This window comes from Anopheles moucheti, chromosome 3 (assembly GCF_943734755.1).
Source record: "Anopheles moucheti chromosome 3, idAnoMoucSN_F20_07, whole genome shotgun sequence".
Lineage (NCBI taxonomy): Eukaryota > Metazoa > Arthropoda > Insecta > Diptera > Culicidae > Anopheles > Anopheles moucheti.
The window spans coordinates 25,530,651-25,555,777 of record NC_069141.1 but is presented as its reverse complement, the minus strand read 5'-3'; the positions used below and the strand labels follow the sequence as shown (position 1 = coordinate 25,555,777).

The 25,127-nt window shown below is 43.3% G+C and overlaps 1 protein-coding gene across 1 annotated transcript in view; it reads left to right on the top strand.

The window, feature by feature from the left end:
• Positions 1 to 25,127, top strand: part of LOC128300786 (discoidin domain-containing receptor tyrosine kinase B) — a 124,753-nt gene that overhangs the window by 54,514 nt on the left and 45,112 nt on the right. The window contains exons 4-6 of the mRNA XM_053036978.1: positions 811 to 958; positions 9,911 to 10,090; positions 23,203 to 23,342. Of these exons, the coding sequence (XP_052892938.1) occupies positions 811 to 958; positions 9,911 to 10,090; positions 23,203 to 23,342 (468 nt within the window). The remainder of the gene's footprint in view (positions 1 to 810; positions 959 to 9,910; positions 10,091 to 23,202; positions 23,343 to 25,127) is intronic.

Sequence of the window (25,127 nt, the reverse complement as noted above, 5' to 3'; positions counted from 1 at the left end):
TTTATGGTGTTTCGCACAGCAAAACACAAAGAAAGCATCCCTGTTCGGGGTTTCGGGGTTTTTTCTTCTTTTGTTTTTGTTTTGTTTTCCTGGGTGGTCTAGAGAGAGAACTGGCAAAATTTGTCATAAATTAACAAGAGGAATTCAAATTACCTGAATTTAATTAGTAGATGTTTGTGACGGCACTTGGCTGGCTTGGTGTTTTTTGTTGCGATAGCCGTGTCGCTCTTGAAGAAATGCTTTTACTGCTGGGAGTAAGAATAAGGGATGGAGTTTTTTTTTGTGTGTCTGTTTTTCAAAAAAGTTAAAACTTTTTTTAAACTTCTAACTTATTAATTGTGAGACCTTTTTAAATCTTCAATATGTACTTTAATTCCATGCTTAACTTTTAGCTCCCTTCCTTGCTTATTGAAATGTCTATCCTTCATGGTCTAATTATTTATTCCACACACACACACACTGTTTCAAGTCAGTTTAAAATGTATTACTCATATCAGAAAGATCAAATTTTTCTCCAAACAACCTCGATGCATTAAAAATTCTGATCAAAGCGAAGCGATTTGCCTTGTGCATAAGGAACAACGTGATGAATATTTCCATAGCGCGCTAAAGTAATGAATGTGAAATGTAACTTTAAAATATTGCCACCATGCTTACCAGTAAATTATATTCGTTATAGCGAAAACAAAAACGAAACATATTCACCTCCCATCTGTTTTCTTTCAACATTTTTTCCCCTCAAACCAATCAAAATGTAATTGTATTCAAACTGTGCTGTAATGCCTTCGCTTCGCGGCTTTCCAATTGCAGATCCTGTCGGGCAACATCAACACCTACAGCGAGGTCGAGCAAGCGCTGCAACCAATTATATTCGCCTCGAAAATTCGCATCTACCCGTACAGCCAGTACGATCGGACGGTTTGTCTGCGGGCCGAAATCATCGGCTGCGAGTGGGAAGGTAAGTGAATTCCGCCTAACGAGCCGTATTATCCTGCAAGCTTCAAGTATGTGTGTGTGTGTGTGTGGCCGTTGTAAAGGGCTTTCGGTTAGACAGCACACAGAACCGGGAAGGTAGCAAAGAGTTTGACAAAAGGGGAACGAGTCAAACCAGTCTATGAGTTTGGGGGTTTCTGACTCTTCCACTCGCCACAACAGTTTGCTGATGTCACGTTACGCCGTGATGACGATGATGATGATGGAGATTCGGCGAGCGGGGCCGAAACATATCCTCGCTGCAAGTCGTTCACCTTTGGCGTTTTGTGTTTCGGTCGCCACAATGGGGAAATAACCGTACACACACGGCACTGGAGTGGAATGGCTTCCATTTTGCTGTGGAGTTTGCTTCAAGGACTCGTTTGCAAAGTCGTCTACAGTGTGATACTGCTTCTGGTTCGCTAAGCATTTGCCGACATTCGTATTTCGTTTGTTTTGTACATCAATCACGACTGATGGGGCTGGGATTAAGTTCCACCGCATGAAACAAGTAAAAGCCACGCGGTTTTTACTAGAATTCCTAATAATTTTCTCGATATTTTTGTAGTTTATCGCTGCAAATGTCTGATTGTGGCCTACATTCGATAATAGAATCTCCTTATGCTTCTTAAAACGGAATGAACAATCCAGTGAATTTAATGAAAACAAAATTCTTTTACGAGTGTTTGCTGACTACCTTCAAGCAAGCATTCGAAAGCAGAAACATATATAGGTTATAGAACATCTTATCAACTTTGCCATCAAGACTTAATTTTCAATCGCCAAATTTTCCGTTTATCTCTTTAAAGTCGTAAAGATCGATGATCGCGCAAAGTAAAAGTCTCCAGCTCGTGTCTAACAATTCAAGGCCTACTTAAACGCAGTAAATCATGCTTGAAACCCACAAAGCTATCGCAGCGTACCATCTTAAGTACGGTTCATTAACCACCCGGTCGGTAAATGGAATCGAACTGTTCCAAAATCATCTCCACAATCAATTATCCCGTCGCTGATTGTTGATTGTGCCTGAGGTTTTGATAGTTAAACAATGCTGTACTGACGCCAAGATGCACTGCCCTAATTTATGCAGTGCAATTGCATTAAGCGCTGTGGAAGAGTTTCAGCACCTTGCCGGCCATAATTTAATGAATTCTTCGCTCAATCAACACTCTGTGCGTTAAATGGGAAAAGCTTCTTCCTGTCAATCTTGTGATGAACGATTTGCATTTGATTGAATTCGTTACTTCGGGCCAATTTGTTGGAGCGTACCGGTTCGAGTGACAAACACTTAACCAGAACTTCCATTTTCAAGTACATAAAGTGCTACCAGTTGATTGGCTCTATCTGTTGCCAAACGATGGTAGCGCCCATTGCGAGCAAGGGGAGGCAAACGCCTTTTTCCGTCCCAAGCCTTTGCTGATGGGTTTTGTAAATTAGTCATTAAAATATTTCCGTTCGGGGGGCAGTCCCGCACATCCCGCAATGCACTACCGCTGTGTCAAAGCTTTGGGGATTGAGTGAACAGCAGGCACGTCCTGCTGAAAATATATAAAAACTACAGTCACTTTGCGTACTGCGCAACCTTCTCGCAATAAACCGATGGTCGATGACGGACACCGGGCGTAGCGTCCCAACTCCCGGATAGGGGATAATAAATTACCCATCAACATCTCCATCCATCCATCTATCATTTTACGTCGAAAGGCTTGGCCACCCGCAGGGGGTTACGATCGCCCTAGACACAGCGCCCTCCATCTCGCGCACCCGCGATTTGCTTGTCGTGACTGTGGCTCCATTGATGGTGACCCCATTAGGACAATTTATAGAGTGATGGGAGTTAAAAGAAAATTTCAAACACGGAAAACTAAAAAAAAAGGCGGGAAAGAAATGTGTTATTGCCACCAGCAGGCAGACAAAATGTCAGAAGATGGAAAAAAGAAACAAGACTGGTAATTTATTTAAAATTGCATTAAACAAATTACGATCATCCGATTGGAGGGCGGGGATGGGGATAGTGCAACCCGCTCCTGACTGACGGATAAGGTTAGGGAAAGGATATCGCTTCCGTGGAATCGATTCACAAAAGTGTTCTTGCTAGCAGAGCGACTGTAAACGCTTTTAAGCTCCCGCAGAAGCATGCTGACAGACGGTGAAAGATGTGTTTGACCCTAAGTACAGTGCAAAATTGAATGCAAAACAGCAGTAGACTGACCTGCAAGAGAAGAAAGAGATAAAATAGCTCACGGATGGGCTATAATATGCAAATTCATTTATCGAACGTCACTGAACCTTCCTGAACTGGCAGCGCCAGTCCGGTGCATTCCATGAAACTTTTTTTTCATAATTTTTCACTTTCAATTGTTGCCATCGTGCCTAAAACTCCTCCACACCTTCATTACTCCGACCCGATCCGCCGCAAAACCGCATCGAATGCAAATTTGATTTTTCCACCCGCGGCATAGCAAATAGAGGGTAGGACAGAGAGAAGGGGAAAAAAGCGGAACATTATCCGCCGACGGAACAAGAACCTCAAACCTTGTGTTTTTGATGCCGTCTGTCTGTCTGTCTGGCTGTGGTTTTTGTTTGGCCTATTGAAGGACGGGCTACAACAATGCTAATATAGCAAATTGCGAATAAAACGGTCGAGTGTGAGTCGATTGGTTGGAAGATTATTTTACATCACAATTGCGAAAGTGAGGTTTTGGTGAGGGTATTTTAAACAAACATTGCTGTTGGTAACCCTCGTAACACCTGTCATATTTGGGATATTCAAGGACTTTTTCACTGTTGGAAAATTTATTGAATTTCTTTAAAAATTCATACGATTATGTTTAAATAATTTTTTTTTTGTTTCAATAATAGTTTTTGTTGTTTGTTTTGTGTTTTTTTGTTTTTTGTTCCAGTTGTGTTTTGTTGTTTGTTAATGTTTGTTTAATGTTTAAACAAACAATGTTTGTTGTTTGTTAAATTAACAAGAATTTTTATTTGCTATTTATCTAAATAAAATTTTATGTATCTTTTTAATTTAAATTATTTTATTTTTTTATTATTTCTTCATAATTTAAATTTATCTTAATACAATCAACAATGCACTTATTGTAAAATTACGAGAGATATCAATCATCTCACCACAACTGCCTCTAACGTTCTTCATTCGTAATTTGTTTCGCATTGATCGATGGGTTTATTATTATTAGGGCGCTGTGGTGTTACCCAACGTTGCCACGTTGAATCGATACTATTTATATCACTGTTGATTAGCGTTATTGCTTATAAAGCTCGTTGGAGTGTTTCAATTTTTCCACATCGACCACAATTGGTTGTTTCAATAGAACAATTGACAGTATAATACTTTGGTATTTTAAGCTTAATTTCATTTTCCGCAAACAGTGATCTTGAGGCTTTTTAATCTGTTAATTCGATTATTTGTTAATAAACTTTTGTGGTAAATATAATTAAAACCCATAAACATAAACATCTTTGTCGTGTAATTGCTCACCGATTAAGTATTACAGCACAATATTATTCATGGGTCGAAACATTAGGCAAGCAACAATTCCACCACACACACACACACCACCATGCTGTGCGGTTTGATTAATGGCACCCAATTACTAGAATATGCTCTCAATCGTTTTCTCTATTGGAACCCCTTTGTTTCTCCCGCCCTGTGTTGTGCTCGAACAAGATCAAACATACCACTTGCAGCGCAGTGTGTGCCATATTTTATGTTTTCATACGTGATTTATTATTCCTGGGTCGATCATTCGGCCGAGGGGTGGGAGGAAGGGGGGGGGGGGGGGCTGCATAAAAATATGTCTTTCTTCCTACTCAAACGCACCCCACAAACGCATCCATCTTCACCGTGGACCGCCAGGGACGCAACAAGCATAAAACAATGCCGTGAAAGATATGCTCGAACAAAACAAAAAAACAACTCGCACACACATGCGTCTTGTTATCATTTTCCACCAAATATCCCGAAACGAAAACGAAAAAAACCGAAGATAGATCATCTGCAACTCGAGAGCGTTATCCCAAACAAACACCCCACGACTCCAAAAAAAAAAACAAAAACCGGTAGCTCCTCGTGAAGACAACAGGGGGTTTGGAAACACACACACGACACAAGTATGTTTGAACGCGTCTGAGTAGGGAACAGATTTTCTCATGCTAGAAAACGACCCACCCCAAACGTTGGGTCTCTCTTTAACTCGCAAAGATCGGCGCTGATGGCATGTTGTTATTGTGGAGTGTTTGTTTACATGATGCCAAAGTGGGTTCCCTGTTTTTTGTTGTGACTGTTTGGTCGTCCCGGGTTTGGTGCTTGTTGCTTTTCTTTGTTATTGAAGTATTCGCTTAAACCTTAAGCCCAAAAGAACTTTATACATCCTGGGTCGCGTCCAACACACGCATGGAGCTATATTTTTTTATTCATTCACAACGTGCTCCGAAGCGAGAACCAGTTGCATCCCCACCCGGTTCTGGTTCTGGTGGCGCCTCGCGGTGCACATCATTCCAATTAATAATCTGTTTAATATCGCACGCCAGCTAATTTCGAGCGACCATCATCGAAACGTATCAACAGCACACAACCCGACCGTTTATCGCCCTGTTGAGGCCCTGTTTTTTTCTTCTGACATTCTTTTTCTCTTCTTTGCTTAGCGCCAGTTACAGCAATCTGGCACCGCATCCCGCGTGACGGTGCATTTTTATTGCGCGGGGTGCGCGAGTTCAGACTCGTGCAGTTCTTTCGGCTAACGACCATTTCATCTAATTGGCCATCGCAGACAAACGGGGCCAGCGTGTACTGCGCACAGATGGTGCAGCTGTCAAATGGAGAAAAATGCTATCGGGTCGGATCGGGAAGAGAAAGGGGACCGATGGTGCGCAGCGGGTTTTTACGATTGCGAATTGATTTTCTTATTTGATTTGCTTCCTGCTGGCCGCCACGGTTTGGTTGCATCGCGCGGTTGATAATTATTTTAATGATACCCAAGCACATGATGACGGGGGAGGATCGGGAGGGATTTGGACATTTGGGGTTTGAAAGCTTCAATAAATTGTTGTGCTGTCAATGGCCGCCCTGTTCCGGATCGATACATTGGACGGCCGGTGCTAAACAGTTTTCCACTCAGCAAATGCAAATATCTTTTTATTGCTGGTCGTAAAACGTGTTTCTAACGCGCTGACTCAAGTAACGCTCAAACGTATAAAGCGATCATAAACTTGTGCGTATGACGCAAGCATAAGATTAAAGGAAATGGCTTGAAGACTGAAAAAGAGTTTACATTTTAAAGTTTCCGAGCCTTAATTCTAATTTGCTGCGTTTTTAAAGAATGGAACAATGGAATCATTTTTAACTAGCTCATTGATTGAATGAGCGATTTTTTTTACAACAAAGTAAGAACAAGTAATAATATTTAAAGGAAAATAGGTACCCATAAAAATTAACATTTTCAAAGGCCATTTTTCCAAACCACTACAGACATATCCACAGTATAAGCTTCGGAAAAATATATTTCAAGGATCAAATCTTCTAATACTTGAAGATAATAATAGAAAAAATTAATTAATAACAGAATGGTGGACTTCAAAGTTCCAAAAGCGATAATGCTCTGAAAATTTGTTAGTTTTTTCTCAAATCTCCTCTTATTTTCTCTCATAAGTGGAAAAAAAATATCAGATTAAAATTTCAAGTCGACATATTTTCAGATTTTTCTTAAATTGTGAAAAAAAAAACACTTTTCCTGAGCTTTGCTAGGTTATAACTTTCCATTAACTAACATATCAATGGGCTGCGGCAACTATTCGGCAGCAATGCTCGTTTAGGCACCATTCACTCAAATTACATCGTATTGATTCACTTAATGCGATAACTAACCGGTCCATCGCCCACACAGCTCCTAATGGATTGGTATGCATCAACTTGGCGAGCGATCGCGGGAATCCAACTAATGGTGACCATTAATAGCCCTGCAGCCTAGCATATATAAACCTGATGTCTCTGCCGTCGGTATATTAAGTTGGGACACAACCAGTTGAAGAAAGTGAAATCAATAATTACCACCGGCCCGGGTAATGATGGCAACCACCGGGATGCATTAACGAAATAATACTAATGATTGCACGCAATTGACATTAACGTTCCCTGTGCCATACAAATCCCAACCCCCCCCCCCCCCCCCCTCACACACACACACACACACACACGCATGCTTTATTCATGCATAGCCAGTCCCCGGCTCACCGGTCGATAAGGGCACGCAACGCAATGTTTCGGAAGGCTAAAAGCCAGCGGCATAAACATACATTCGTGCGATAATCCATTTGGTGTTTTGCTTTCATTTCCAAATGCTTTTCGTTCTGCTTAATTCAACACGATTGATGATAAAACCACCCCACCTTCCCTCCCGAATTGGTGTGATGTGCCGTTTCCATTTCGATGGCAGCATGACACACACACAGCACGCAGCAGGGCCCTAAGCGCTGTAAATGCAGCAGTAATATTTGCTGCCTGATTTCGTTTCGTTGGCAATTAAATATTATCCAGACAACACGGTTGGCGCCACTTTGTTCGTTTGTTTGGCCGCCGAAACCCGTTGACAACTTTATTGAGAGCTCTATATGCCATTGGCTTGGCCGATGTGGCCGGTAGCTGGTACTACTCTTTGATATTCTTTGATGTAAGCTTAAGTTTCTTCGTCCACCGAAGTCATTTCTCCTTCACACTTCATTGCCGCTTTACTTTCATTACCCGGCGAATGAACGCCTTACTGACCAAAACTTCCATGTACGATGGTTTACCGTTTCGGATCTTGCTGTAAACAAACTCTCAAGTGCTTCATCTTCCGACAGTTATGATTACTGGCCGAATAATGTAAATTCGTTGCATCTTGGAGTTGTGTGAAGGGGCGCTACCAAACAATACAGCTACCCCGTACCCTCGGCAAAGCGAGAAGTAATTAAATTCACTTCCTTTTTGGCATAAGTCTTTGGAAGTTAGAATATTACAAATCGCAGAGCGGGGGTAGAGATTTGTTTTGACGCTTTACGTCGATATGGAAATCCGAATCCGAGGGTTATTTCTTTCGGAACATCAAAGCAACCCAACGCTACTGCAATTTCATTTGTGTGTCGAAAGTTCTTGAGGTTGAGGGTTGCTTTGATCTTCTCGAAAGTGATGCTAAGTTATAGCTGAATATACACGAATCTTTTTGAGGAAGCTCAAACAGAGTTCTTCTTATGCAACTATACCTTAAATTAAATGACACATTCTGCAGTGTAAACTTTTGGAAGAAAATAGGAGAAGCTCCTACGATCAAGACTGATTTTTCATCCCTGAAATATTCCATCTCCATGTCCAAAAGCTGCCCTTTCCACAAACGCCACCGTAAAATTCCACCTGGGATGGAGAATCAGACTTAACTGACGGTTCTGCTGGGATTATCTCCCATTACCTTTGTCACGCTTTGGCCTCACGAAGTAAGGATTATTAGCAACTGTGGAGCAATTTCAAACTCAAACGAAGTGAGACGTCCTATGGTGAGCTGTCTGGCCAGCTGAGTAGGAGCTTTCAATCATCGCAACACCCCTTCTCATAACGTGTCCTTTCACCGTTTGTCTTACGGCGTGTGTGTGTGTGTGTGTGGGACGCTTCCCCCGTATGTCATTTCAAAACTAATCTCGGGTGTCGAGTCCCTTGAGGGCTCGTCGGTCCACCACTGGAAGGCATTTGTCACCTACGAAGTGGGCTTTGTTTTTTCGCATTATGTCGCTCAATCTTTCCGTTACAGAAAGGGAACGGACGTTATCGGATCCCTCTCCTTCAACACCAATATGTGTGTTGGGAAGAATATGATGCCGGAAACGGCTGATAGCGTGCGTGTCTGGCTCTAATGGTGAAATTACAATTCTCGACGCTCTGCGAAATGGATGGAAAATGGGCAACGTACCATACGGAACTCACCCAAACCCAGACTCGCGATCACCAACGGCTCAATGCACCGCAAGTCAACGTCCGAGCTTGCCACCGACCGACACAGCTGTCCACCGAGAGGAAATTGTCGCTGGGTCGCTGGAAACACAATAAAAGTTGATAATGACTCCTGGGATCGATGGGACAACGGTTCTCGCAGCGCGAAAGGAAGACACACCGGAACCCACCGGTGCAAAGCTACACTTTCCACGAAACTCCACTGCTGGTGTGGTACGGTTGGTATAGTGGCTGGAAAATTGTCTTCCCCCCAACCCCCCTGTCGCCTTAAGGCTTATTGCAGTGGCAAATTAGATTGGCGCTTGGACCACCGTTCACTTCACACTTCCACCTCGAGATGATTGCTGTTTCCACGCGTTTCCACCCATGGAGCAAGTTCGCCATTACGGCATTTGTTTGTAATTTTCCTTCAATAAAGTCATCAGGAAAAGTTGTTAATATGGCGTAGTCGATTGGTGGCAGTTTGTCCTTCGATGAGCTGCGTTGGTTCGCTATCGAGTGGTGAAACTTTTCTTCCCAACGGAGAAAAAAAATATCTCGCGTAACTGAGATGGAGACTTTTTTTTTGGTGAGGTAAAAAGGTACAGTAAAGGAACTGTAGCGTAATTTATCTATAAAAGCACGGTTATAAAAAAATAGTGATAAAGGGTGATTGAGTATCTGTTCCGAAAACAATGGGTGGAATACTTGGAGGATTTTCATTCATTTGTCAAAACTCGTTAAATAGTTAAGATAGTTTATTATAGAACTTCAATTTTAATATTCCTAGACAAAATTTAAAAAATCCAAATGAAGAGTTTCTAATAATCAATTCTTCTGAACCTACCAGAATTAACTTAAACAAAAATATCGGTCAAATACTTTCATTTCCTGAGCTACAGCTATAGTTACAGTGTGCATTATACTAATGTTTTTATCTCAAAACATTTCATTCCATTCCAGAGGGGCTCATCTCGTACAGCATCCCGAAAGGAGTGATCCGTGGCGTTGAGGTAGACCTTTCGGATCGTACATACGATGGTGAAGGTGAAGGTGATCGGCTTGTGCACGGACTCGGCCAACTGGTGGACGGTCAGAAGGGGGCCGACAATTTTCGCATTGATATACACGGTTTCGGCAAAGGTGAGTAATCGTAAATCGAACATATATACGCTGTACAACGTTCAAGCCCTCACCTTAAAGCTCCAACATGAAGAAAATGCTTGCCTTCCCGTCAATGCGTCCAACAGTGGAATGCAAACCATTTGAGCGAACCATCGTAGGCATCTCTTTTAAGTAAAGGATCTTAATCGATTTTCCGTCAAGCTTAGTGAGAACAAAATCTTTCCTGAACATTCCGCATCTACTGCTTATTCGGGGTAAGGGAATCGATCGGAATATTTTCTTCCCATTCCTCGAACGCCAGCTTGGCAGAAAAGAACCACCCCCCGGCCCGGAATACCTGCCGACATGGCCTACGGATAGGCTCAAAGTTGCAATAATTCAAATCCTGCTCGAATGCCACCAATTTGGTGTGTGTGTGTGCTGAAGACATCGGCCTTTGATCAACAGTAGCAGAAGTAGCTCCACTTTGCTAGTGTGAAGCTGTTCAGCACTCATCGAAAAACGAGCAAATAAAGCTTCACAAAATGTTCAAACACTTCGAACGCCCGAGGAGTTCGAGTGCGCCTTCGAACACCGCCCGTCCTAGGGTGTGGAACCGGAGAAGTATTTGTGTTCGCATTAAATACTTTCGATTGTGTGCAATTTGAAAAGCTACACCTCGAATCCCTGGAATGTGGGGAAGGGCCGGGAGGGAGGTTTTGTGCTTGAGCCACCGGAGCTTTTTCTCCGAACTATGTGCAAACATATCACGTTCCGGGTTTGTTTTTGCCCTCTTCAGTGGGAGGGGGGCACCACCTTTTGTTCCTCTCATCAGCAAATAGAAGATCAAGAAGATGTGTTTGTGTGTGTGGGTGTGTGTGCTGGTGATTGTTTGCAACAAAAAAATGCAGCAAAAAGCAGCATATGTTGGGAAAATTGTTTGAATCATTGGAAAAAAAAAACACTTGAGCGCTTGAGACTGGGGGGCCTTGGGAGAAAGCGTTTAATTTTTCCTTCTCAGCTTCGTTTGCCCATTTGAGTGAAATCTTTTTGCTAATGGTTTTTCTTCTAATGGACCGATCCCCCCCCCCCTCCCCCCATTCGTTGAGGGTGTGTGTGTATACTGTTGGGTCAGGAACGATAGATTTTCCTCCACAAAGCACCAATGCCACGGTGTGAGTTTATGCAAATAATTGTGTGAAGGAAAGAAGCCTTCCCAGCGCCAAACGACTCTTGACTCGCTTCTCTCGTTTACTTCCCTTATTGGCAAAAGGACGGATGAGCGGGGGGGGGGGGGGGGGGGGGGAACGCTTGGCGGGGTGTGTTTAGCTCTATTTGTTTCGCAAAGTTAATTGTTTCATGGATGGCAACATTCCTTTCGTAACGGTTCGGTTAAAAGGGAAGCAGTCTACAAAGGCGTCTTCTGCAACTGACACGTTCAAGTATGTGAGTTTGCAGTTTTGTTTTGCCACAGTTTTGCCACCACGGAGGACGGAGGAGCCTTGTTTCAGTGCTACTGCTGCTGCTGCTGCACTAGCAATACGGAGTGGAAATGCAGAATGTTTATGAAAACCCATAAACCGTTTCGGAATGGTGCGTCTACCAAAGTTAGCAGAACTGCTTCTCGATCAAAATGCTACCGATGACTTGCAGCAAAGGAATGTGCCGTGAAGAAGAAGGGTACCGGTGGGAGGTCAAGGACCATCCGGTCACGTCAGTGTGATGCACTGTGTGTGTGTGTGTGTGTGGGAGTGCAGCACGGCAAAACCCAACTGCCGCTTCCAGTCCACTGGTGTTGAAATGTTGTTCCTATTAATTACCTTCTAGTTGATAAATTTTACAACAACTTCTGGTGCCGCTCTCTGGGGCAAGATGAAGTGTGAGGGAGAGAAGGTGGGAGGTTTGAAGTGGGAAAAACTTTTCCAAGTAATTTCCACCATTTTGCTAAATGATGCTTACAGCATTCGTACGTACGTACCTTTCTCAAGAGCGATCGCCCCCCCCCCCCCCCCCCCCCCACCCGAAGCTTAAGCATACCGAGAATGGTGGAAAAACTGACGGGAAAGTCCATCGTTTCCTTGTGAGGAAACATATTATTTCTGCGTAATATGTACAGGACCCATGTCCAGGGTTGCGCAAAGCGCAATTTCTCAAGCACAAACTCATGGCCGATGGCCGATGGCGGCTGGGTTTAATCTGCACCGCCGGATGGCAGAAATCGGTTCCGAACCGTTCCCGCTAATGGTTGGTGGAAAAGATTAAACTTATGATTGCTTTCTGCAGTCGCCAAGCCGTGAACCTGGTGTGTGTGTGTGTGTGTGTGTGTGTGTGTGTGCAAAGTCTTGCTACGGCCGAACTGGTACCGTAAAGCTTTCATAATCGCCTGACCGCCTGGGACCGGGGAAATATTGCGTTCAATTTCATTCGCAAAGCTTAGCCGGGGGAAGATGCGAATAATTCAACACGATTGGAGCGGGCATTTTACATGCGAGGGAAGATCGACAGTTCTCAGAAAACCGAAAGCTGAAAGACAGCCGTCAACTACAATCTACATAATCAATAAAGCTTAATAATCTCGCCACACCACCACACACGCCCTGTATATAATTTCTGCACATTCCCCACACGCTCGACCACACTGTGCAGCGCTCCGGTTCGATTTTGCATGTCGGTCGGACAGCACCGACCAATGTATGCAATTCGATCCACATGCAAAGCAACTGTGTGTGCATGGTGGAGCCGGTAGGGGGTTTTGGTAACGCCATCCCCGTTTTCCTGCCCATGATGATTGAGGTTTTGTGGAATCGAAATCGAGTAGCATACGGTTGCCGGGAAAACACACATCCCGTTCCTTGCAAGAAGTCCCGACATTGCCCGGACAGTGATGGGGGAAAATGGAAAAACCACTCCAGGTGAACTGACTGGTGGAAATGGTTGCCCGGGTAGTCTCAAATCCGCTCGCAGTGTGTTGAGAATGTGCCGTGTGGTTACTTTCACACAAGCTCGATGCCTTTTCCCTTCACTTACATATACACCCCAACGTACTGGGGATGGCAACCCCGAACGACACGAGCTCTGCTTTGTGGTTTTCCTTTTCTCTTAATCTGTCTCCCCCCGGGGGGAATGGGATAGAAAAGAGCGGAAACCGGTGTCTCCTGACCAGACAGGCTCAGACAGGCCACAGCAACCTTTAAAACCATTGTGACAATAATTTTCGATTAAATGAATATAGAATGACCCCGGTGTGATCTGCAATTCAAAACCATATTTTCCATTTTCCATCGTCTCTCCATTTTGTGGTTGTGTTGGCCAGCCTACGTCACATGGGGCATGACGGCTGTGTACCGGTACCGGTGCATGGTGTTCTGTGTGCAAGTGTGCAGGATAAATTGCTCAATTCCATACCCGGCACATGGGAAAGTGTTGCGGGATTAAGCTAATGCATACATTTTACTTACATTATGCTGAAAGAATGAATAAGAAAAAGTGCATTGGAGTGGTTTTTTTTTTGGCATACATTTAGTTTCAATTTAGGCAATGAATGTGTTTACATGACTTATTAACACAAACTTTAGTCAATTTGTAGTATATAAATAATATATTAAAAGTTTAAATACGAGCTCACAACGGTTTAATATCAATTGTCAAATCGATTATTATGTCTGGCAACACTGCCATTTTGACATTTCACCATCATCAAGTGCATTGACATGTACCATCATCAAGTTTTCTTTTAAAATTTCTATGTTATTTTTTTTTTAATTGGATCTTTCTTGTTATTATTATAATTTATTTACAATAATTTCATTTTTTAAATGTAACTCCAACATGCTTTCAAATATTTACTTACTTAACAAATAAGCTAACGAAAAACAACAAATCAGTGCTAATTGTTATGGATGATTGTAGAAGTCAAACGTTCTTCATCATCCTGTTCCACTCATAACTTAAAGTACTCCTATTGTTGTTCTCGAATTGTGTACCAAATCATCATCACTATCCCTATCCAAAACCAGTACCAGCCATCAGCCAAATATTTGTGAAGAAACTAAACTTCGTCCCACCGAAAACACATCGGCAAAGGGTATAATTAATTCCCCTCGTTTGCTGCAACGCGATATCGATATAAATCTGGTGATATTATTCGCTCACGGTTTCATCGCAACCAACGGGAACGAAATCAATACCATCATCTAAATCAATAAACTTCATCGCACGTTTTGGAGCCGCTTGCAGTGGTTTTGAATATTTGCACCCCAACGTCAAACAACCACCAGGCGCCTCCATTCCACTGGCGTACAGTTCCCGTCGTGGACTCGTGGCATATTTTCATCCAGCTCTAAGGTTTTCGGAGGTTGAAAGCAAAACGAAGCGCTTACCACCAATAACGAGTTGTTGAGATGAATGACGATGTGCTTCGGTTCGCTTTTCTTTGTCGTTCATCATAAGCATTCCGGATACGCATTAGAATCCTCTCTCGAGGCATAAAGTGGGGAACCGCGCAAAACGAACGTTTTGCTCAAAAGTCTCAAAAGTCGAAAACTTCCACACGACCTTCAGGTTCGTACGAGACGAGACGTTGGCGCTCAACGTCGGAGTTTGGCAGGATCGAAACGGAAGAAGTCGCAGCGAAAAATCTAATAATGGAAATCATTACTCCTGCCAAAAAGGAAGCCCCGGGACGAAACGAACGGATGTCATAGTAAGAGCGACCCTTGTGTGTCGTCCTGTCCTGAAATGCCTCCCGGTGCTAACGCAAAAGTGTGGAAAAGTGGGAAGAAATCCCCCCAGTGTGTCGCAAACGATGGTTCATCGTCTTCATCTTCGTCTTCATTTTTCCGTTCGATAACAAACTCACGCCGACTGGCCCCGTTTGCACCCGTTTTATGCACGGAACGGTTCGCTCGCGCTCTTCAGCACCAACCGAACCGTGGCGACAAAGCGACATCAGGAAGCAACTTTTTAGGACGGGCAGGGGGGAGAGCAACGTTTGTTTGGTGTCGTACCGTTTTAATCCCTCGCAATTACCGTGAAAAGATGATCGGTTTTAGGCGGGAGATGGGAGTCCCCGTGGGCGAACGAAGCAAACGCTAAGACACAAGCGACTTTCAGTCGGTTGAAATGTTTCACGCTGCGGATGAACGAAGGAGAAAGTGTGCGCCACCTCTGGGGCGCAGGGTCCACAGGGTTTGGGAAAATTTATTTTGGCAAAGCGCAAATTTATTGATTTTTCCCACACCGTTATCGTGTCGTTAAAGCGGTGTGACGGTGAAGGAGTTAAATCGATCGATGTCAGGGATAGCTGGTGGTTAAAATGAAATTAAAATGAGATCATGTCACGCTGTACGTGTACGGGGGGGGGATTTTTCAGCATGTTTGCATAAGCATGCATATGCAATGAGTTGTGCAATGAGGTTGAGGGAACGAAGGGACGAAGATCGAGTGAAGTTGGCCTTAACAAAATGCTAGTTTGGTTCTGAAGGCAATATGAAGATCAACGAATGCTACAACAAAATCGGGAATTTTAATTTTTAGTTCCTTATACATGGTGGAGGGCTCACTTTTTTTCAAACTCTAGCAAAAAAGTTTTAAAATTATTAGCTCTGGAAGAAACACATATTTTAAAAATTGATTACTAGCTAGTTTAATTTTTTCCTGAACATGTTCAGGAGATCTTTAGTAACACATAATACTTTTGAGAAGGATACTTTTGGGAGGATGGGTCGTTCGGTGTCATTCTAATGACATGACAATGGAGTACGTAGTGAGTTCATCCTTCAGAATCCTTCTTTCGTTGTGCATTGTCTCCAATGTCCTACAACATATCCTTTTAAGCCAGCATCTTCCTCACCTTAGCGGCTAAGTGGGGTTTCGTCTATAAGTACAAAAATATTACATATCTCTATCTATATGTTATGAATATATCGCTATTATATTTGAATAATTATAAAATTATTTACTGAACGTTCTAGAATTTTTATGCGTTTTGTTTTTATCTTCCAGTACGTTGCTGTATTTTTCTAGCATTTAAACATCTTCTCCAATATCCTATCTCCCATTTTTTTCAACACAATCAATACACGGGTGATGGGGACGAAAGCGTTCAATAGAGAAAGAAGAATATTTACCTCCCCTCTTCGTCAAGTTTCCCAGTTCCCCCAACCGAACCGCACAGGAACCGCTCGTTAGTTTCGGTTCGCCTTTCGACATGCGGCGTTGCGTAACGCTGCCGAAGACGAGAAAGCCATTTTAAAAACCTATTAAAGAACGATTTTCCCCGTCCAACCCCGGCAACCGGCATCGTTTGAAATTCAAAATCGTACCGAATGGGCAGACGACAATGCGGCAATGCGACGCGTCGTTTACCACCGAGGCACCCTTTTTTTTTGCTGGGAGTGCTACAACGGGAACGGGGGCTGGCATTGAAACGGGCGAAGGTAACAAATTAAAATATTATATCAAAACATCGCATCTTTAACTGCGGGGAAACGGGAAAAACTGTTTTCTTTTGCGTGCATTTGTGTAACCGCCTAGCTACTGCTGCTGTTTCTAGGGACGGTCGTTAAATCGGTCCTTCGCTAGTGCCGCATTGGACCGATCGGAAAGAAGCATTTGCACAATACCTGATTGAAAATCATGCTCCCCAAGACCCCACCTCCCCGTCAAGACTCCAAGGCGTTTTGGATGATTTCTTCAAGTGAATCGGACATCGCGATTGGAAATGGTTGGGAATTTATTCCGGCATAACAAATAAGCCAGTGTCTGGTAGGATTCTATTTCGCTTTGAGAGCCATTGTTGTAAACGAAGGACACGTGTGTGTGTGTGAACACAATGGCCAAATGAAATAGGTGGCAGTGTGTTCTTTCCCAAACCCGGCTAAAGGAAAGAAGTAAATAGTGATGCAAATTGTTGGAAGTTCTTTAAATTGGTGTCGGTCTTTTCATGGCTCTTCCATCCGTTGGTTTCACTTTCTTTGGCTTCTTGACCGTTCGAACAGAGCACACTCACATTTTGTGTATCGTTTGTTAGCATGCCAACCAGACGATTGTGGAGGGCAAGATAAAGAAAGAAAAAACCCCCAGAACTCCACAGCCAGACACGCGAGGGCAATGCTGCTCCCGGTGGTAACACAAAGGGTGCAAACCGAATTCCGTGTGACGCGCCGGAAACGGAAACCGGAAGATGGAAATGGCCATTAACGACGCCGAAGCAGGTCGTTTGCCGTTATCGTGTAACAATCTTCGGATGTGGTTTCGCTGTCCGTATCTATCGGGGGCTTTTTTTTTGTTCATCAATTCTACAATGTATCGAACGAACAGCGGTTCCCCAACAACGGGAAAGGTCCGTCCGTTGTGATGTTGTGCGACATACGCCCGAAGGACATCATTATATTGAACCAGCGGAGCGACTTCTAATCTGACCAATCCGACGGCTTTCGGTGCTGAATGTCCTGTGGGGTAAAGTGTTATCCTTTTCTTGGGTCGTTGCTTCAATAAGTTGGTTCATCCTTAAAGGAGTTAATATCTTCTTTAAAGGGATATTTTGAACGGAACAATGTGGAGTTTCCAATTTCGAAAATGGAAAGAATGTAGGCCTACAAAATGACCCCTCCACCACGCGTGGATGGACGAAAAACATAAACAACAAAATTTCCACACCGGTTCCGTGCGCGGTTCGAATTTCAATTTCCGAAAATCGTTCACTGGCACTCTTCCGCGTGCTAGTGAAACAGAAGCAGATTGAATTCGTCCGATACCAACCATTTCCGGTTGGACACGAAACCCCCCCCCCCCTCCTCCCCCTCATGCTGCTCCCAGTTTCCCATCGCCAAAACTGGCGAAATTCAACTACAGATCATGAATGAATAGTTCCGGATCGATGCACCTAATCGCGTCACAGTGCATGACGGTGCATTCTGTTGCCTGGCGGGATCAACTGCAACTCCTCTTACCGATTTTGCACGCCCCCCCCCCCCCCCCCCCCCCCAACCTTTACAACACACTGTAACGGTCGAACGTGTACCAGACTCCCGGACACCCGCAATTGTCCCACCCAGAACCCGGGGAAATAGAAGATTGGACTCGGTAAATCTGTTGAACATTTCCGCCGGAATGAATGTGCGCCGTGTCCGCCGCCGCGGTGCTAGTGTTTGGCACCGTTTGTGTGCCGTGTGGTGTGTCGCGCACCCATGCACGAACACACGGTCCCCATATGCCGCGGGATATTTTCCGGAACATATCGGTAGGGATGGGGGTGGCAACAAATAAAAGCACACGCGGAAATGCTTTTCCAAAAAACGGCGCGGCCAAACGGGTTCCAACTCGCGAATCATCGCATGGCGAATGGTAAGGAAGGACAATGTGTATGATGGCGATGGTCATTTCATCAGGATACACGGGTTGCTTCCGGGTTTTATTTGAATGTTGTTTCGATTCTTTTTGTTGGTTTGGTCTCTCTTAAAGTTGGCACTTTGTCTGCAGCGCACTATGGGATGGCTAAGGACAAATAGGACAAACATTTGGGCCAACATTGTACTTTTAACTAAAATTACTTCTAGGAATAAATTAAGTATAATTTGTGTATTAATAAAATCTAAGTCCTTTTTTTAAGGTTATGAGAGTATTTTCCTTAACTAGTTTTCCTGAGTTGTTAAACTTGATCAACACTGTTTACAGTAAAGTATAAATATCTGAATTATTGATGAAATTCTTTAATAAAAACTTGCCATGAGCTCTCTGCACCAAAAACAAGCTACAGTCATGAACCCAAATTTCCAACCATACAATTGTTTGGGGCTAAAACCACTAATCTACTTTCTGATACCTCACGCGTACATTTACGCATCGATGCAGTAGTGCATCTCACGTGCAAACGTTACATCTGCTCGAAACGCGCAGTCAACATTGGCGTGAAGCTTACTGGTGGTCGGGATGGAAATTATTATTTTTATCGTTACCGGTAGGCATTTTCGTTCCGGTTACTATTCCCGAGGACGTTGGCTACGATCATCGTCCACAGGCGATGGTTCGATGTGAAATGTACCGTCATCAGCATCAGCAGTATGCTTCATTGTGTGGTTGGTGACTGGACGCGGTGAGTAAACGCGCAATCGGCGATCGGAAATATGAGGGCTTTATGTATGGGCTTACCCTATTTTCGTACTACCCGATGCAAATGAATAAAGCATTCCTCATAGCTAGCCCCAGTAAATGTCTGTTGAAGGTTATTCCACGACTGAAAAGAGCTCATTGTATATAGCAGTTCATGATGCACATGGCATCAGAATATGTCATCAATTTAAGTTAAGTTGTAGTGCAAATATGTTTCGTTGAAGGTCTGATATGATCAACTTGTTAGACAGTTACTTAATTAACACTTTGATGTTGAGCATTACTTTGGTTTTCCTAACTTGATGAAGAATTATTAAACTACTACCATTACTATTTTGAAGACTTTATCTAAAATATTTACTCTAATAAACTAACTTAACAAGTTACCAATGCTAAGTTTTAATTATCCATGCAGCAATATTCTCTTGAAAGCTTTAGATTTTCTCTCCATTTCTTCTCCTCTTTAAGTACAACTGATAAAAGAGCACTTTAATACCCAATTTCTTAGCAACCTCCTGCTTGACACAGCGAGTGGTACAAGCTTTCCGGTATTTTAAACATTCCTGCGCAGAATATGACAAAAGAAACGGGTGCCATTCTGTTCCATCATCCCGTTTGTTTCCCTGCTGTCCTTTATTAGCCCAACAGAAGACATAGCGCCCTTGCGTTACAACGATACGACACGCTTTGCAGAGCACCGCACGCGCTCGCTCGCAAGCTTTCCACTGCTAACCCACTTATGTTTGCACTGAATTAAAAATATTTCCCGGAGATAAATTTAATGAAAAACAAACACCATGCGTTCCGCATCACTGAATGCGCTGGTGTTCGCCCGCGTGTACGGGACGGCGCTGGAGCAGGTATTTCGCTTCTTGCGTCGTCGGTGAGTGAGAAAGTACACGTGCCACGACGCTTCCTGGCGAAGGTCCTCTTATTCGAACGGAATGCCGGAAGGACCTTTTACGACATCTACTCAACGGTGTCTTATCACACCAAAATGGGTGAATTCTATGGGTTTCCCGAGTGAAACCCCGTAATGGTTTTCTGCAGGGAAATGTTGCTCGTTTCGGTTTGTTTAGCTGGTCATTAATATTACATTTTGTCACTATCTGAAGAGACATCATTTTAAACCTTTCCTTATTTTTATGTTTTTCTCGTCATTTCAAAAATTCAACGTATTGAACTAACGTGAGGGAAGTAAGATATCAATTTATTGGAACTTATGTTTACGAAGCGAAATTCGTAGCGAATCTCAAATATAAACAGAAAAAATTAAAAAAAAAAACAAAAATGACATGAAATCTCATCACCCGCAAGATAAATATTCGCAACTAATGGCGAATGGTTGTGATTTCTGGGCGCGTTTTTCCCGACAGTCGTGCAGTATAATTTACTCGCCATGGCATGCTGCGTACCATATGCTAGCATCCGCTGTCATGGTCACACATCCTAGCAAGCGGGAGAGAAACGCATGTGTGTGATCTTAAACAAACACCATGACAACCATCATCCACAGCGCCAACATCCCAGCAGCACGGCGACGTGCGCTTTCGACGCACGATTGACGGCACTCCCGTGGGAAATTTCGGCACATGAAATTGGATGATTGCGTGTGTACCGTACGACGGATGGAAAGCGCTACTGCTTCCTTAGCAGCACGGAGCATGAAGTTTTCCTTTGCCCAACTGAGCGCGGATGTGTGTGTGTTGTGATAAACGTGGGGGTGCGCCTGTGTGGCATGCGTTTGGAAAATGGAATAAAAACAAAAGCGCCGCGTACAGGGCGCGAAAGCTTGCTGTCCTTAGAATAGATGTCGGCGCGTTTTTCCAAACGTTGACTTCGCTATTACGCACAACTCGCGCAACAATGTGCGGCAGATTGGAGTTGCTGTAAAAACATACGATTATTTAAGCATTTTCATTCCGCTACGGAAAAAGTGCCATGACTTGTGGTGTGTCGCAGGAAAAGGCTAGCTTCAACGCAAGTCTACAGCCGGCAAAGGGGTGGGTTTGTTTATTATTTCATTGTAATGAGTTTGTTTTCCATTTGCGTTACTTTTTCCGAGCGCTTAGTAATAAGTGGGATAATTTGCAAAAATAAGCAACCACATGCTGAATTTTCGGTCTTATATTTTGTATAAACAAAAAACAGTTAACGTATTTTTTTTAAATTCCCATTTCTGCCAAAATGATCATGCTTTTGAATTAAACTCAACTGTGACCGCTTTGCTTTTAAACAATCAACCAACAGCAGTCTTTAAGAGTGCCTTCGTTAGAGTATTGCTTTAATTTTCACCTACCAAGCACCACCCTCCAGCAACCTCTAGCAAACTTCCATTAAGCTTCCTTGCAGTAAGCCAACAGAAAGTGTGCTCTACATGAGAAATGGGATATTTGGTAAAGTATTTCGTCCGCTTTATTCTTGGTCCCATTATTCGGGGGCAGTTTTCACCTTTCGCCCACTCGACCGAGCAGGAGAACTTTGTTCAGCTTCCCATTACACACCCAATGCCCAGAAATGGAAAATAAAACACACATATCGGAAACATGGGGCACACATTTGGGGGACAGTGAAAAGGAAAAAGCGGACACATTCCTTCGAGCACATGGTTCTCGTAAAGTATGGTCAACGTTTTAAGTCGTAGTGGTGGCACTGGGAAAAGTGCACCGAGCTTCACCGTATCCCTAGCTGCACAATCGAACCATCGCAACATCGAACCTCGTGATCGAGACGAACGGATGGGATGGTCAAAGATCCAAGATCCCGGTTGCAAGCTGAGGATGAAAAATGACAAAATAAAACCCGACCCGACTGTTATCCTTTCGGTTACCGGTTCTTCGGGGCTTCCGTATCGATGTTGATCCATTTTCTGGGAAAATGCAGTTGAGGGGAGGGATTGAGAATTACTCGGAAAATTGGAAACAACGTCTCGTTGCGCTTTAAAAACCAGGAAGCATTCTAACTAAAAGGCCACACTGCTAGGAATAGAAATTGTAATCTTACCTCCTTTGGTGGTGATACACAGTGCTAGATACAGTGTGATGCCAAAAGGAAACAGATTTCGTTCGAAAAATCGAAAAATTCGTTTATATTCTATTAAATTATTTGTATGCTTCGCCCTACACCAGTGCAGTGAGATTTAAAACCGAAAGCGCTGTAAATGTATGCCCATCACCGTCAACTCCATCATCATTATCGCCACCATCATCCTCCTTGTGCGGGATAATTGTTATCGCTAGCGTGTACCGGATGTGTACGGATATCAAAATACCTACAGCAATTCGCACCAGACCTTTGTTCTTTCTTCTCTCGAGTGCCCCTTTTTGCAACCAGGGGCGGCGGCAGCAGCACGCGCGGTCCCCACTTGACTCCGACAGCCAGCTGTTCCGCTCCGCTAGTAGTTGTGTCCCGATTGTCTGGCACAGTGCCCGGATGGGTTTGATCCTTTCCTCCCTCCCCAGAGTCATCCAAAGCGCCGAGTTCTCGGTTTAAAGCTTTCTCGGGGAAAGAAAGCAATGTGCAATGTGCACGATGGCGCACAGACTTGCATCCCGCCGACACCAACACGAACGTGAAATGTAGTGAAGGGTTTGCGCACCTCTTGAACCTCTCGGTTCATTCTTCCCTTGTTGTGCTGTCCTGGCTTTCAAAAAAAAAAAAACGGGCGATTCATTCCGTGAATGCCTCCAAGGAACATTACCGGCTACCGAATCCTTTCCTTGCCTTGCACCAGGGAACAACCCACATTTACTTCGGAAACCTGACTGTTCCGGTTGAAGATTTTATTCGTTTCCATTCGCATATCCTGCCACCACCGGCACACACTTACCATTTGCTTGGAATTCGTTTTGTTGAGGGGTTTTTTTTTTTGCTTCTCCACTTCCAGCAGGAGGAACCCGAATACCTTGAAAGTATCACATGTTGTAGGAACATAAATTTTAATATGCTCACCGAAGCCGTGCCCCGACATTCCGTGCCACCCCTGCTCACCGTTCTTATGGAAATTTTTTCTCATCCTTCTCTTTCTCACCGTCTTGCAGGTTACGACTGGGTCGGTTGGCGTAATGACTCACTCGGATGGGCCGGCAAACCGGTCGAGATGGTGTTCGAGTTTGACTCGGTCCGTAACTTCAGCTCGATGGTGCTGCACACTAACAACATGTTCAGCAAGGACGTACAGGTAAGTGTTCGCCACCGGGTTTTGCAGTCTTCACCGAGCGAACGGGTGCTATTGCAGGATAAGCATTAGGTTGTGCCGGTTTTGTCTGTGTATACGGTGGCCGCACGGGTGTGGTTAAATTCCTGCGCTGTCACCTGCAGCGATATAATGGCATCACGGTGGTTCAGTTTTACTTACCGAAGCAGATTATGCACACACTTGGGTTTGTTAAAAATGAGTAAAGATGGTATCACTTTTAAAACCCCTCCGTAACGAGTGTTTGAAAGATGGTTTACCGAGGCTGTGGACACCTTTAGAATTTCATTAAAACGCCTTCTGACTCGCCCCTTTTCCTTGCACTCAAGCAATTATAATTGCTCGCGAACTGTATACCGAATCGTTAAAATGACACAAGATGTCCATGTGTTGATCTACTTTTGCAAATTATTTTGAAGGCCAAACTAGTGTTTGATTAGTTTTGTGCATAAAATATCTTATGTCTATATAAGACTCTTTTAATTTTCTTAACTATTTTGAACTCTTTTACAATTGTGCTGATTGTGGAACTTGATCGCTCACGGACTCTCAATAATTAAATACAATATATTATAAAGATATCTTATCTTATGATGTTCTTAACTCAATATAAGAACGAAATATTTTTTTACTCCCTTTAATTTGTTTTTAGCTTTGTTTGATATTTTGTTTAATATAACTGATCCCGGTGATGTGTCACGATAACACAGAGGTTTAATCCCATCTGGAACGTTCCCCCGTGGCAAGAACTTACAATCCAAAGCTAAGCTAGCAATGGAGAGTATAATCCTAATAGAATATTACGCAGAAGATCACTTTTGACCATATATTCTTATAATGCAATATCTAGGAGAGATGAACCTAAATAAATGCACATGATCAGCTGATTGAAGATCAGCGGATATTTGTCGGAGCTATATCGCAATTATCTCGGGAAATATCAGACAGTCATTTCAGTTGACTTTTCTATTATCTTCTTCTGTTCTTTCAAGTACTTTTCCCTTGAAAAAAGAGACTCCCAAGGAAGTGATCCTGCGAAGTAGTGATCAGGAATAAATATGTAATGCTTAGATCTCTGGTTACATAAAATAGGGCCTTAGAAATTTCATGATACTGAGCACGTCGTATTCGTCTAAGAATAGAAAAAGGATAGATTAATACTTTATATGTGAGGACTATTTGGGGTACAAAGTGAGACTTACCCTCATCCTATCCACTAACAATCTGCAATTGTTTTGATTTACATTCGTTGAAAGTAAATAATAATATCACTCGAATAATGATTTTAATAACGGTCGAATAATAACCCAAATTTATGTATATTGTTTACCCCCAAAAACGACGCGGGTATAGAATTAAACTAATTGTTCCTCGATTGACTGTAAAAATTCTAACGACTTAGCAAACGGTGCAAATTTCAAAGTGTAGATTCGTCGAATGGAAACGTATTGAGCTAATGCGACTAAATGAACCGCAATTCCAACCAGCTGGTAACTTCATTTTGCCAATCGCATTGCAATGAATTCCATTTTCCTATTTTCCCATTCGCCGTTACCGCTCATCATTTTGATACCTTTTTTTTTTTTGATAAGGAAAACATTCGTCTGATTTTTCACCCGGGCCGGGTGGGGGGGTGATTTATCTCCGTACGGCCCTCAGTGTGCCGAAAAAGTAATGAGCTGCTCTGGGGAACGCGAAACACCGCACACAGCTTTTGCAGTCCGAATATCAATAAACAATTATCAAACGCATAACTGCTGGAAAAACCTC